This window comes from Pezoporus flaviventris, unplaced genomic scaffold (genome assembly GCF_033815535.1).
Source record: "Pezoporus flaviventris isolate CSIRO_AGI_PZ_B2104156 unplaced genomic scaffold, CSIRO_AGI_Pfla_v1 ptg000002l, whole genome shotgun sequence".
NCBI classification, from domain to species: Eukaryota; Metazoa; Chordata; class Aves; order Psittaciformes; family Psittacidae; genus Pezoporus; species Pezoporus flaviventris.
The window spans coordinates 60,983,035-60,997,848 of record NW_026892550.1 but is presented as its reverse complement, the minus strand read 5'-3'; the positions used below and the strand labels follow the sequence as shown (position 1 = coordinate 60,997,848).

At 37.8% G+C, this 14,814-nt stretch overlaps 1 protein-coding gene across 3 annotated transcripts in view; it reads left to right on the top strand.

Moving 5' to 3' along the window:
- The window catches only part of ARHGAP10 (Rho GTPase activating protein 10), a 152,545-nt gene that overhangs the window by 68,286 nt on the left and 69,445 nt on the right, over positions 1–14,814 (top strand). For 2 of the 3 annotated variants that reach the window (XM_061441003.1, XM_061440986.1), the window contains 6 exons: positions 2,069–2,198; positions 3,859–3,965; positions 5,331–5,425; positions 9,144–9,225; positions 10,346–10,388; positions 11,677–11,742. In XM_061441003.1, the coding sequence (XP_061296987.1) occupies positions 2,069–2,198; positions 3,859–3,965; positions 5,331–5,425; positions 9,144–9,225; positions 10,346–10,388; positions 11,677–11,742 (523 nt within the window). The remainder of the gene's footprint in view (positions 1–2,068; positions 2,199–3,858; positions 3,966–5,330; positions 5,426–9,143; positions 9,226–10,345; positions 10,389–11,676; positions 11,743–14,814) is intronic. The other variant, XM_061440995.1, reaches the window with a different exon arrangement.

The following is a 14,814-nucleotide window of genomic DNA, read 5'->3' as shown; positions in this document are numbered from 1 at the left end:
AGGGTTCAGAACAGTGGTTTTGCCTGGAGGCAAGACAGAAGTTGTTCTTAGTCATCATCTAAAGAATATCTTCAGCTTTCCTTTGTAAAACATATGGGTATGGGTGGCTACTCTGACCAGCTTGCATACACTGTGTTTGTGCCTATGAATAAACTCAAGCATAAATCTGGAATTTGAATGTACAGATGGCTAGTCAGGAGCATAGTGTTAACTGTTTGTGTACAAGAATGGACACTTGTTTATACTTATGGTGTATTTGTCAGTGCATGCAACTCTGTGCTTGTCCTGAGTTAAAAAATAAAACAGGTGAGGCAGCATTTTAAGAAGCTCATCCTTTATCAGAAAAATAAAGGTGCTCTTAAAAATCAACAAGACACACCAACATGCATCTTGGAACGATGTGCTTTCCTCAAAATACATGTATCAACTGGGGCATATAGTAGCTCAGAATTCACATGTATGTTTTGAATTCAAGGAATTTGGGCAAGCAGGTATAGGGGAGAAAACCAAGTATTACTATGATTGTTTTGGGTTTTGTATTTGCTTACTGGCCAATTGCTAGTGCTTTTAAGGCCAAACAAGAGTTTCTTGTGTCGGGTGTGAGCTGCTCTGTGATTTTTGTGTAGTCCTGTTGCGTAAGTTGTGGATGGTGTGATTACTTTCCTAAAGTAATTTTTTTAAAGTTGTTTTCCCTAATATTCTAATAAATATTTTTCCTTTGGCTCTTTGCAAACTTTGTGATGAGTGACATTCAGGAATAATAGTCAACTGGACTTTATTTTTGTTTGCTTGTTTTCACGTTTCTGCTTGTATGTGATCAAAACATTTGGTATGTATATAGTCTCTGTGTGTAGTCATTGTTAGTGAGCTTCCTGTCACTTTTTTCTCAATAACCACAGAAAATCCTCTCCTTTCTGGCAACTAATACGAATCTCATGAACTAAGCCAACATTTGTAGTAATATTTTATAAGGATACTTTAATATTCAAATCCATAGTAATTTTGCACTCAGTATTTCTCTTCTTTCTGAGCAGGCCAGTGCTTTGGTCTAGAAATCTACTCTGGCAACAGACTGCCTTGGGCAGGGGGAATAATTAATTTATTACCAGTCAAATCAGAGTATGATAATGAGAAATAAAACCAAATCTTAAAAACATCTTCTTTCCACCATTCACTTCTTCCCAGGCTTTAGTCCCAAACTCTCTAACCTCCTCCCCTCCAGCAGCACAGGGGGATGGGGAATGGGTGCTGTGGTCAGTTCATCACACATCCTCTCTGCTCCTTCCTGCCCAGGGGAGGACTCCTCACATTCTTTCTCTGCTCCAGCATGGGGTCCCACTCAAAGGAGGCAGCCCTCCATGAACTTCTCCAGTGTGGGTTCTTCTTCACGTGGGTTGTTCATGACCTGCTGCAGTGTGGGTCTCTTCCACAGGCTGAAGTCCTTCAGGAGCAAACTGCTCCAGGATGGGTCACAAAGTCCAGCTGGCAAACCTTATCCAGTGTCGGCTCCTTTCTCCACAGGGCTACAGGTCCTGCCAGGATCCTGCTCCAGAGTGGGCTTCCCAAGGGTTTGCAGCCTCCTTCCAGCATCCTGCTCGAGTGTGGGATCCTCCATGGCCTGAGGGGCACAGCCTGCCTCACCGTGGTCTTCACTATGGGCTGCAGGGAAACCTCTGCTACAGCACCTGGAGCACCTCTTTCCCCTCCTTCACTGACCATGGTGTCTGCAGAGCTGTTTCCCTGTCATGTTCTCATTCCTCTGTCTGGCTGCAATTGCACAGTTTTATTCCCCCTGTTTTAACTCTGTTATCCCAGAGGATAGCAGAGAGCAGCCACTGCTGCTGCTGGGCTCAGCCTTGGCTAGTGAAGGGGTCAGTCTTGGAACTGGCTGGCATTGGCTCTTCTGGGAATAGGGGATGCTTTTTACACAAACCACCTCTGTAGTCCCCTTGCTACCAAAACTTTGCTACACAAACCCAGTAAGCTACTATTACTCCTGTTTGTCAGGAAGAGTAAGTTTTTCTTCCACTTTCTCTTCTACTAATGGGTTTTTGCTGTCTTGTTTTAGACACGAAATCGTTTTGAAGGAACAAGGTCAGAGGTAGAGGAGCTCATGAACAAGATCAGAAGAAATCCACAGGAACATAAGAGAGCAAATCACTTCACAATGGAAGGCTATCTTTATGTACAGGAAAAAAGTAAGGTGCATTTTTGTATTCCTCTACTGCCCATATTGTGCATATAGGCAAGTCTTATTTCTACAGGTAACATGAGTATGTAAAGAATCTACAGTTTATCAAACAGCTAAGTAGATGTTCAAAGCCTTTAATGGCAGTGTTATTGTGGCTCATAAAAAGAGCATGATGCTGTGTGTCAGTTCTTAGCAAAGGTGACTGAATTAAGAGAAGTTTTATTTGACCAAAGGATGTATTTAATTTTATTTTTAATCCCTTACTAATGACCTCCACTAGGACTGTCAAACATTTGTTGTAGTTAACAACATGAGTTGTCAAATTAACCTCTGAAAATTGGGCCAGTCTAGTATGATGAAATTGGCTGTCATTTCCTTGATTCAGTGGCATGCTTTCATCACCTAATTGTGATCATGGAGTCAAATAAAGCAGGCTATATACTAGGAAGCTAGAGTTGAAAATCTTGCTGTGGAAGGTGCATGTCACACAAATCGTATCTTGTCAATGCTTTCTATCAGTCTTCCTCATTCTAGTAAGAAAGCCAAATAAATGGCAGAGCTCTTAGCCCTCAATGAATGGCCACAGAGTAATTTATTTTTTTGTGTTTTGTTTTTTTTTTTCCTTTTTGTTAATTAAACATTTTGCATAAATTTGTGTATTTCAGTTGTGCCCTTATAGAAAGTTTGCTTATTCTGATGAGAGATTTTACTTTTATGATATTTAATTGATTATTGTTTAAGTAAGGACTTCTGTAAAATGCTCACAAATTGAAGTCTCTACCACATTCTTGATGGTAATATTGGTATTATTACATAATTCGAAAATAAGTTTTAAGAGAACTAGCAGTAAAAAATGAGAAAAAAAATCATTATTCTGTGAGATCAGTTCACTGCTCTTGGTCATAATGAGTTTTGGAATCAGCTGAAAGGATTTGGGAGAGATGAGTATACCTGAAGCTGAGTTGGGGAGGAGCAGGGCAGTGAGACTGTCCAACTATCTGTATTAGGAGCAGTGAAATCCTGTGTTAGCTTGAGCCATTTGTAGAAGGGCTTCTCTGATACTCTTCAGAGTCCTTCAGAGCTGAAGATCCCTTAGCAGACTTTTCTTTTAGAAAAAGTAAATTAATAGAAGTGAGGAGATACAGAGGATCAGAATACAGTTTTTAACAGTTAACATTACGATGCAAATCTATATCAAGGGGGCTGGGCTTGTAAGTAAGTGGGTGTAGGGTGTGCACTGATGAATAGTTTGGACTGAGTTTTGGTGTCAGAAAATGGGATCAGACCTTCATCAGTAGGTCATGTAGAGCTTGTGTTAATCTACAGCTCAAGTTACCAAGTGTAAAACTAGGTTTCCATGATCTGCCTAAATAAAATTTCCAAGGGATGTTTATTTTGTAGGGGAAAATTATTTTGTCTATAGCAGTGAGAGAAATATTTTTCCATTTGTCATTAAGCATAAATGTGAAATACATGTATCACTTTGTAGAATAGTAAGCACTGGTTAACATTTGTATTGCTTTCTATTACATTCTAAATTCGTACCTTTGTTTTAAATACTGCATTAGGAATTAAATGGGACTTTTAAATATCATTTTGGAAAGCAGGAGAAGAAAGCACAGGAACTGGAAAAAGTACCTACTGTTTAATGGTTTTGTGTTATGTAGGGCCTGCTCCCTTTGGTTCCAGTTGGGTGAAGCACTATTGCACGTATAGAAAAGAGACAAAGAAGTTCTCCATGATCCCATTTGAGCACAGATCAGGAGGAAAAGTTGTAAGTATATTTTTATACTCTACTCTTATATTTGCCCTTTATCAAGATCAGAGGATGTGTCATAAGATGTGTCAAGTACTTTCCCTCTCTACTGCTTTTTTTCTCCTTCATGCTATTCAGTCTGCCATTTAAGGACATTAACTTGAAGTAATGGATGGATGGATAGATAAGAATTCTGCAGACTTTTCAATTGCTTCCTTTTAGAAGACCAGAGAACCATGGTACAGATAAAATGCAGTGTTTGAGATCTGGTTTATCCATGAGGCATTAAACTTGTTAAACTATAAATCAGGAAACTATAAGAGACTTAGAAATTTCTTTCTTACATGCTTCAATCCAATTTTTCTCCCAGAGATTTAAGTACTAGAAGAGGGACTAGAATGGAGAATTTTAATAGGAATATAATTCATACTGACAACTGAATGTAATTTCAGATATCTTTAATAGCATCTGAAATATTCAAGACCCAAGACTGTTGATCTTTAAATGGCTTTAATTTCTGTTGAAATAATTGGGAATTGAGGGCACTCGGCACCTTCAGAGATAATGTGTTAAATAAGTGCATTAATATGGATGAAATGCATTTTGTTGCAAGGAAAAATGATCTCCAAAGATGGAAAATAATGCTTGAGTCAATATTCCTGTTAATGTACAGCCTGCCCTATCTTCAAATTCGGTTAGAAAATCATGGAATTTTATCAGGGTATTATATCCTATTAGTATGCAGAGGGGAGATGGCCTTCATTGTTTTGAGGGCTGCGTATATTTACAAATATATTGATTTTGGAAGAATCTTTCAAAAACTGTGGAAAATCTGCCATACTGAAAATTAGTGGCAGTTGGCTTCCTTAATCATTTCAGTACTTCTGTAAATTTTTTATCCTGATTTACTCTAATTATAATAAGCCATTTTAGTTAATATAGTGTGTGTCTAAGCATTCGGCATTCTAAAAAGCTTATGAAGCCATTTTTGCTATATTAAAAGATCTCCCTTTTTGAAACCCACACAATGCTATTACTCCTTCAGTGACAACCTCCTGTGTCTGGAGATGTTGACAAAGACAAGAAATAATTAAAATCTACAGTGAATCCTGATTAAATCCGGTACAACTCATGCAGCGTTCACAGATGAGTTTATTGGATTTCTGTATACTTATGGATAAAATATGATTCTAGTGTTGGCTGATCTTGAAGAAAGGGCTGGTTCTGTAAACCAGATAAAAGATAGTAAAGGATCGCTCTTTGCCATAAAATGGGACTCATTGTGTGCATATATTGTAACATATGCAAGATATTTGTAGCAAAATATTTTTGTTAGTTTAAATTACTGTGGTCAAACATATAAAAACCTCTTTCTTTTCACAGGGTGATGAGGAACTCTTTGTCCTTACCTATTGTACCAAAAGAAATATAGATACTATAGACAGGCGATTCTGTTTTGACTTAGAAGCTTCAGACAGGTAAGCTCATGAAACACACTGGAAAGGACTCTTCCTAAGTAGTAGTTAACATTACTGTAGTATTACTGTTGTGCTTTGTTCTTATTTTTAAAATGGTGATTCTGCCAATGACCATTGCCAAATGGGCCATTCTGCCAATGGGAAGTAGTCGCTAGAGGAGGAGGCAAGCACTGCCATGGATTTTACTGGATTTTACCTCAGTTGTGTGTAGCAGAAGTAGGGAGGGTCTAAACTGAAATGTCTACATTTTATGAACTCACATAAAAGAGAGGCATAGGAAAAAATCAGCTATCCTAGTGAAGAAACATGGCTTAAACGGGTGTATGCATAATTGTAGTGGAAGACTATGATCGCACTAATAATTCCATGCAGTCATTTTTTTTTTTTTGGTTGCCTTATTTAAAAAGAGAAGAGTGGCTCATTTATTTCACTAAAAGGATCTTACAATGTCTTACAGTTTTGTCAGTGTTGTAGTTTTCCTTCATTAATGAAGATGAGAGAATCCAACTTAATAGGATACTGCGAATAAATGCAGCTGTAGTAAGGTTATGTTCTTTTGATGCAGATTGTATCTGTGCAGAACAGGATCATATCTATCATTAGATGTCAGATATGAATTAGTGGACTGTTGGCTGAGTTGTTGCAACCAACCCTTCTGAGCTGTTTTTAACCAGCACATTTGCTCCTTACTTACAACATTAAATTATATTCTAATTTATCATGCAGTAGATCTTCAATTTTTGTAGGTTTTGGGTTTTTTTCCAATCAAATTCATAGTGCACTTCAATTTAAATGTGGTGTGGCCAATGCTGTCTGGCCCCTCTGTCCTATGATTGCTGGTGGTCTGCAAATATGTCTGTGATAAGAATCATATATGCACATGCACAGTCTTAGGTCAGAGGCTATGCTTGGCTTGCATGGCCAGTCAGACTGGCCTGCCTGAGGCATGCCTGTTTCTCTAATAAGCAATGGGCAAAGGAATGTGAAACTCCTGTTGCATCTGAAAACTTCCCTCTCTCTTGGCAGATCACAAGGTACTCATGACTTGGGTGGCATTTGTCACAGGTCTACAGCATGGTTTGAAATTGCATTTTTGTTTTGAGCAGGATGTGGCTTAGCTATTCTAACGCTGTGTCCCAACAGTAAGAAAGGGAGTGAAGATTTATACTTTTGACATCAGCTCCTCTTGGGTTAGTGGGTTGGTCAGTGTCAATAACAGATTTTGACCAAAGTCTGATAAAGTTGCTAAAAAAGTACCATGAGAAACATCAGTTAAACCTCCTCTGGGTGTCATCTCTGTTCAGTAGGGTATCTGGAGTTTGAAAAGAGATGGATGGAGAGCAGTATTTCCTTGATCCTGCAAAACATTTGTTTTCAATCTCTTCTCTGGTAAAAGTGGGAAAAATCTAATCCATCTTTCTGTCCAACTATAGTAGACTAAACTGGTCCACTGTGACCTTGATACCAGACATTTTTCTTTTAATAATATATGTGTGTAGTACTGAGATGTTCCCATGGAGATTAGCTCTGTGCTGCAGGCCATTAGCTTGTTTCCTTGGTATCAGCGCAGGGCATACTTATCCCTTGGCTTGTCCAAGTTAAAAAATAACATACAGATTGAAGGCTGGCTGAGGGGTTTTCTTTGTTCCTTTGCTGTGAAAGTAGGCAAGATTGTAAAATTTTAGGAAGATCTTTTCAGTAGACAGTATTCAGCCTTGTGTGTGACTTGAGCATAGTTTGGAGCTGGATGAGTATTTGTGGATTTTTCTTTTAAAAAGAAAGCCAAGATTCTTTTTTTTCTTTAAATTCTGATACTTATGACTAGAAGCTCTGACAGTGCTAGAATCATGGGTAAATCTCTGGAGACAGGTGTTTTTTTCTGGTTTTTGTACTTCATCATGGTTAGTTGATGGTGACTAGGATAAATGGAGATAAATTTAAATCTTAAGGAGACAGCAGATGTCTTTTGGGGTAGCAAAAAGACATTCTATTGATAAAGAGCACTATCTTTCTGAAGTAATACATGGATTTTAATTTTACCAATACAGGACAAGGAGGAGAGAAGGTTTTTTTATCTCTTCTGACTTTAAGTTGAAGACAAATAATGTTTCATGCAGCCTCTAGGTGATATTCTGATACCTTGACAATTACAAATTTAGCGAAAAAAGGGGAGTTTGTCCTTCATAAAAGCAACTTGTTTCATTTTAGTTTTAACCAGTAAGAGAAAGCAGACAAGAAAAAACCAAAATCAGCATGTGAGGGTTTTTTTTCTTTTTGTTAACTTAGCTGATTACTAAGGGTATTTTTTCCCTACTGAGTGATTAAGTTTGCATGTTTATGATGATTGCTGCTCTGCCCTGCTGGCAGACCAGTTTGCATTGGAAAAAGCTTGCGTGGCATGAGAAGCTGCTTTGCTTACTCTTACTTCTAATACCAGTATTAGCTTCTTCTAGTCATAAAGGTTATTAATTGTAGAAATTAGGGCAAAGCTTCCCTGACCCACTGTAAGAGCTCAGTGTCTGTCACTGAGAGTAGCAAGAGATACCAGTTTCATGGCTTAATATTTTCCTCTTCTCTAACTGATAAAAAAGAGAATGACTTGCTAGGCTGCTGCCATTTTCCGAAGTTATAGTTGGGTCTCCTGAGTTTAGATTGGTTTGCTAGAGGGTGTGTATGTGCCTTGTCCTCACATGGCATCCAAAAAGAGATTTTTGAGCAGAAGATATTTGTACCTGCTGAGTTTTACGCTGCAATTAAATTGTGTGGTTTGATAAAATTTAAGGCAAGGTGAAAGCCAACTATAAATTTCTCTAGTTGTAAAAATATGGTGTGTAGACTGTTGCAGTTTTAAGTAAAAGTGGGATTTGTGTTGGTTTCTTCTGTGTTGCTGCTTTTAGATATAACATTTCCCTCTACAGCTATTTTGGTATTTGAAAATAGATTTAATACAAAAGAGAGGCGGAGAGAGAATGTTACAAATTAGTTCTCTGTTTCTATCCATCTCTATATAATGAGATTTACAAATTTGCCAAAAGTATTGGCAGGCTGAGTACAACTATTTTTTTAATTGGCGGAAAAATAATTACCCAAATAACCTGTTCTGCTTTTAACTCTCCTTGCTTTGTGTGGTTCAGCATAGTGTACAGTTGCTCTTCTTAGTTTCCTGTTACATAATCACAAAAGTAGATTTGTGTTAATCTCTGTTCACTAATCCCTGCATCCCACAGTTGTCCATCCCTGCTTTTTAGGAAGTTATGATAGTAGAGTTTTGTAATGAGATACTGCATTAAGAATTGATTATTTTTTAAAGATATTTACCAAAAAACTGTAATAATTGTCACTGCTCTAAAGCTGAAGACTGCATATTGGGTAAGTTGACAAAAGCCTCTTTTTTCTGTAACAGCAACGCAAGAGCAAGTTTGTTTAGAATTCAGAAAATGCAGGAACTCACAGCAAGTGTTGGGGTCAACAAGCTATAAACAATGAGTTATTTCAGATAGTTTTGCAGATTACATTCACTTTCCTTATTTCTCTCTATCCTCTGTTATCACCTACTGTATGTATCAGTTCTATACCTTGTATTTTAAGGTGAGTAGTGTTCAGTAACGAAACAAATAAAACAAGCCTGACTTTTAGGATAATGGGTTTTTGCTTGTTGGTAGTAGACTTTGTAGTCGCTGGTGAATACAATTACTCTGTGTGGCTGGTACATTTGCAGGCCTGGAGTTCCCGTGACCATGCAGGCGTTTTCTGAGGAAGACAGGAAGCTGTGGATGGAAGCCTTGGATGGAAAAGAAGCTGTAAGAGTCTTTATTTTATATCTGTCTATGCTGTATTGGAGAAATTCTCTTGCACCCTGCTTCCTGATCCCATTTATACTTTAGTAACCTGAGATTATGTAGTTTGCAAAAGGGTAGATTCGATGAAGAAAGAATAAAAGTAAAATTCAGGAGAGGCGAGTAACTTGGTAAAGTTTGGTGTAGGTAACTGCTAATACTAATAGGAGAAATTTTTCATTGTAAGGACAGCATTGATTTTATAAATGTTTTCCCATCACAATGATGATATTGGTATTCTAGAGAATGTCTAATATAACCATGTGTACTTAGCCTTATGCTGACATGCTACATTCCAGTGGCAAGACTTGCCTGAGTTACATTATTATGGTATTATTATTATTAGTGGTTTTTTTTAAGCTGAATCTAAAAAATCCTTGTCAGTGGGAATGAAGTTGTACTTGAATTTGCTTAATTTCTAGTTTACATCAGGAAATGAGGCTGAACTGCAGAATTGAAACATGCTACAGATTAGTCTTACAATCATAAATACTTGTCTTGCAGGCCAAAAATAATGGGTCACATCATATGTTTATCCCTGGTAATTGGCTACTGGGGATTTTAGCAGTAGGCTTTACTGACATTGTTGTAAAATTCTTGTTTCATCTGCACATCTGTTTATTACCATCAGATGTTGTCTGAGGTGCACTCAGCCAGCTTAAAACTTCTTACACCTTCTGGGAATGCTGGGCTGGGATGTAATTCCCAGGATTCGTCAAAGCAGTTGACAACTGAGTGAACTTGATCTGTGGTGAACTAAACTGCAGAGAAACATAGGAACATGGAGCATGTAAATCACAGTTGATTTCTGTGGCTATGCTAACAACCGAGATTGTTCTGCTCCCCAGGGGACTGAGATTTTTCTTTGGTTTTTGTATTTACATCCTTAAAAAGTGCAATTATCTACTTTCTGAGGGGGCACAGACCTCTGGTCCTGCTGTTAGAGCTGTTGTTGTTAGAGGTGATACTTTCTAACTGTAAACAACTCTATTTGTGCCTATTGGGCATTAAGATTGGGGGTGTATGGTTTCTGGTTTCTTAAGATTCTTTAAAATAATTTGTCTTTTCACTCTTTTTATGTTAGCTGTTCATCAATACGAATAGAGCAAATGCAAAACGAGAGGGAAGTAAGTATTTGAATTACTATTAAAGCTGGTTTTTGTTAACATTTTACAGTTGAGAAAGGCAAAAGTAAATGTTTTTTCTGTGGATCTAACATAATTAAATATTTTATTTTTAATCTCAGATTTTGAGTATACTTTGTGGATTTTGTAATTAATGAGTTTTCCAGTAACTCAGTTTAGTACGTATGTAAGAATTGTAGGAGTGGACATAAGCTACAGAAACAGTCTGTTTGATTTTGCTAATTTATCCTGGAAATTGACTCAAAAAAGAGTTAATTTCTATGTAAATGCATCACATTTCCTAATCCAGATTGTGTGTACACATCTGTTAGAACACATAAGTATGGTTTTAAAAGCAGTCACAGCTGATGACATAATGGTCAGCATAAAACCTGACTGAGCATATTTAAAATGTAAACCATAATATGGGAGTAGAGAAGATGTCTTTCTTTAAATGATACTAGCTTTCTTCTCTTAGCAAAGTGTATGAGTGACAACAGTTCTTGCATTATCAGGGAATTTGTTTTTTTTAATAATTATTATTATAAATCGTTGCTTGAAGCTGGATCCTGGTGTTATTAATAAAAGTTTTTCCAACGATATTTATTTTTGTGGTGCAAGACCAGGTCTCCAGGAGCAAGAAGGCCAGATGTTTGGGGGACGGGCAGTTTTGCAATATAAGCCTTCAAATGAAGTTTTGATGTGAAAAAGAAGAAGAATAAGATAGGAACAACAGATGAATTCTGGAACTCAGATGTTGTCCTGTTAATACATCTGCTTTTGTGCAGTCAGATCATTAGCTGCTGTGAAATGATATACATGTGTCCCATATCTAGTGTGGGAATTTTTTGGCTTGGGGTAGGACTCAGTAAAAGCCCTGCTGTTGATCATTATGTTTTTTTCTTCGTAAGTACTTCCTCGTTCCATTTTGTTAACTCTCTCAGATGTTGTCAATGTTGCAGCAAGTACTGTTAAATTCCATTTTGCATCTGCCAACATGCGTACCTAATCAGAGATCCCATTCCTCAAAGGGTGCTGCTGTGAACAGATTCAGTGAAGCCATTACCACCAGATTGAGCCTTTTCTTGGGCTAGGCAGAGTTGTGAAAGAGAAAAGGGGAATGAATTTTCTCTAGAAAAAGTGATCAAGTATTCCCATTCCAGAATATTTACAGTTTTGCTGGAGAAGCCCTAGTTATGCAGTTAAGTCCAGCCTTATTTTTGAGTGAAGGACAGTAATTCTACTGGTGCTTTACAACTTTTCAAGCTTTTTTTTTTTTTTCCCCTTGTAGGTGCGCAGTTGGATAAGATGGGGTTCACCATCATCAAAAAGTGCATCAGTGCTGTTGAAACACGAGGTAATGATCAATTCGACCTGTTTGTGGAGAGGGTGGAGCAGCTGGCCTGCTCTTTGAAGAATCCCTGTGTGATCTAGTCTCCTGGAGATATCTGGGAAAGACATAACTTGGTAGATATTACACCGACCACGACAGGAGTTTCCTTCTGTCCAGTTCCAGTCATTTGTAATATTTCTTCTATTTGTAATTTCTTCAGGCTTTCCCTCAAGAAATGTGTTTTCAAGAACTGCTTGAAGGGGTAATAGCACTGTCTTGACAAAGGAAGCCAATGTTTGTGCAAAGCAGCTGAGAAAAATCCCTGTGTCCTGTAGGCGATTTCTGTACCTTTGTTTTGCTTTTGAAACAGACTGATTTACTAATCCGTTTGTGGACTTTGAGTGGAGTTTTTCTGTTTAGTCACTTAGAAGAACAAGAGCTGAGCAGGGAAGTGAATTTGTTGGAATTTGTTTGGTGGAATTTGTTTCGCAACAGGGACAAGATGCTATCAGATTTACTATTTCATATATTCATTGTTGTCTCCAAAATTGGAGACAGAACAGAAAGGTCAGTATGCAGATAATATTCAAGAGGCAGTTGGGATTATGGTTGTGGAGAGGCTGTGTCACAGACCCTGCGTAACTTGGCCACTGGGTATGATCAGCTTTTGATATTGCTGCCCTGTGAGGAGAAAGCAGTAGACATGCTGAAATGGGAGGTGACCAGCGACACTATGGCTCACTGTGTTTTATATGGTATTGTGTGGAGAACCTGCTTGCTTAGCTGTAATTTTTTTGTTTGTTTGTTTGTTTTTTTCTAAAAAAAGAGATGGATATGAAAATAGGTACTTGTTGGTGGTGTATTCCTTAGTTTGCTAAAAGAGATGTTGAAATTGCTCCATGTAGATTTTGTTTTTCTCCTAAATTGTTGACCTTCCTTCACTTCTCCCAAGGGAGATTTATGATTTTTTAGGATTTATATCTTTTTTTCTAGAGATTTGAGCATTGCACAGGGTAAAATATTTGTATCTTTTTTTCCTGTATCCCAGTCCAGCTTAAATAAGATAAATCAAAAGAAGAATGGGTTGTTGACACTTCCTGCCAATGCAGGATCTTACTTAAAAGCCGTTTCTTCCATGTATGCACTTTACTATACAATATTATTAGTAAGAACAATCAGCCTCCATGATACTGAGAATTTAGCATTTAAACAGCAAGAACTATCTGAAATCGTTTTTCTCTTGGCCTTTTTTGTTATCAGTCCTGTGTGATGCATTAAAGATGTTATTCCAGATTAGACCATATTCTGTCTGGTGTTATTTTTGTTCATTCTGTTCTTTTGAATATTTTTCAAATAGGGTTTGCCTGTCTCATCACTTCAAAATTTCAGTTACTGGCATTTACAATCTGAATATTTCAGCTGGGAAATACTGCAGATAAAGCTGGCATCCTATAGATAAGTTGCCTTCACTGCAGAATCCCACTTTGAAATAGACTGGATCTTCTCTTTGCAGTGGATGAAGCAGATTTTATGAAAAGGGTAGCATGTGGTCATGTAGTGAAAGGCTGGTTTTGTTCTGTAGCACAGTGACCAGCTACCTTACAATACCTTATGAGTCATGCTTACTGAAAGCAGTGTGGAGTTTACTGTGTGTTCAGATAGTTCTCTTTAAGTAGTGTCTCTTTCTTTGATAATCTGCCGTAAAAGTGAAACAAGAACATGATTGTGAAAAAATTGTGAACACTTTCCTCATGAAATGGCTATTAGGAAAAATGGGGTAGATATGTGATTTCTTCTCACTGTGGGTGGGTAGGTTAAATTGAGCGGTGGTTCAAGTCCACCCTGTCCTTTAGGTCTTGATTTGTGGCTGCCCCGTCCCCGGCAGTGTTCAAGGCCAGGTTGGATGGGGCTTTGAGCAACCTGGTCTAGTGGAAGGTGTCTCTGCCCATGGCAGGTGGTTGGAACTAGGTGATCTTTAAGGTCCCTTCCAAACCAAAACATTATATGATTCTATGATTTAGGCATATGTAAGATAGTGCAAAATATATGTGTAAGCTCACCTAATACTGTTGTTTGGAACAGATGATAAACTTTCATGTGCTAGAAGCACATGTCCCTGTAGCGGGATCTGCCCTGAAGTGTAGTTTGGAAGAGAATTAAAGTTACCAAAGTTAGCTGCAGTATTTTCTGTCTTTGGAGACCTTGCAGCTTCACTATTCCTTGCACACAGCCTTTGTAAGACCTGCAGTCAATAGTGCCTTGTGGTAATTATTAAAAATGAAATTGACTTTTTTTTTCTATTAATTTTGGTTTGGGGAGCACTTAGAAAAATAAAGTCAGTATTCAATAAATATTTATTTTCCCAGAGCTTCAAGAATGGCTTTAGGTGAGGTACTGCTACCTTCCAGGAACTCGGCAATCCACATAGCTTTGTTTCAATGAAATTGATTCATCCACTGTATTTCAAGCAGTTGTTGATGATTTTCTGTTTACCTAATGCTGAACTTAACATCAACTGCGTGTTTGTTTTTTTTTAAAAGCTCTTAAATAAACAAGACTAACTAAAATCCTGACTTCATCCAAGAGACTAACTGAAGCATTCCTAAAGGATCAGTTTCTGTGCTCTGCAGGACATCTGCTGAACTATACAAATGGAGGGCTAGGAGGATGTTCAGTTGTTTGCCTCATAAAGGTTTGGCCAAATAGTTGTACAATGAAGACAATAAATCCGTCTTTCAGGTTGCAGATTTTATATCTGTGCTTGTTCTTAAATCAGTTTTTACTTGATTATTTTACTTTAATGGTAACACATCAAAGCAAGTTATGTTCGGCAGAAGAAAACAGGACAGATGCCTCTTCAGAGACTGTGCTTGTGTGCCATGTTTTTATCTCTTTTAATCATAATGGGTGTGAGGTTGGCGTGGGTGGAAAGAGAGGACAGTCTAGTGTGGGTGGAAACTGAGAATAGTCTTGTCATGTCATAGCAGAAAAAGTCTGGTATTCGGAGAGAGAAGAGTGTAGCAGAGATACTGAACATAAACTTGTCAATGGCTGGATCATTTTTTCTCAGTTAAGTTCCCTTTTATAAAGCCAAGA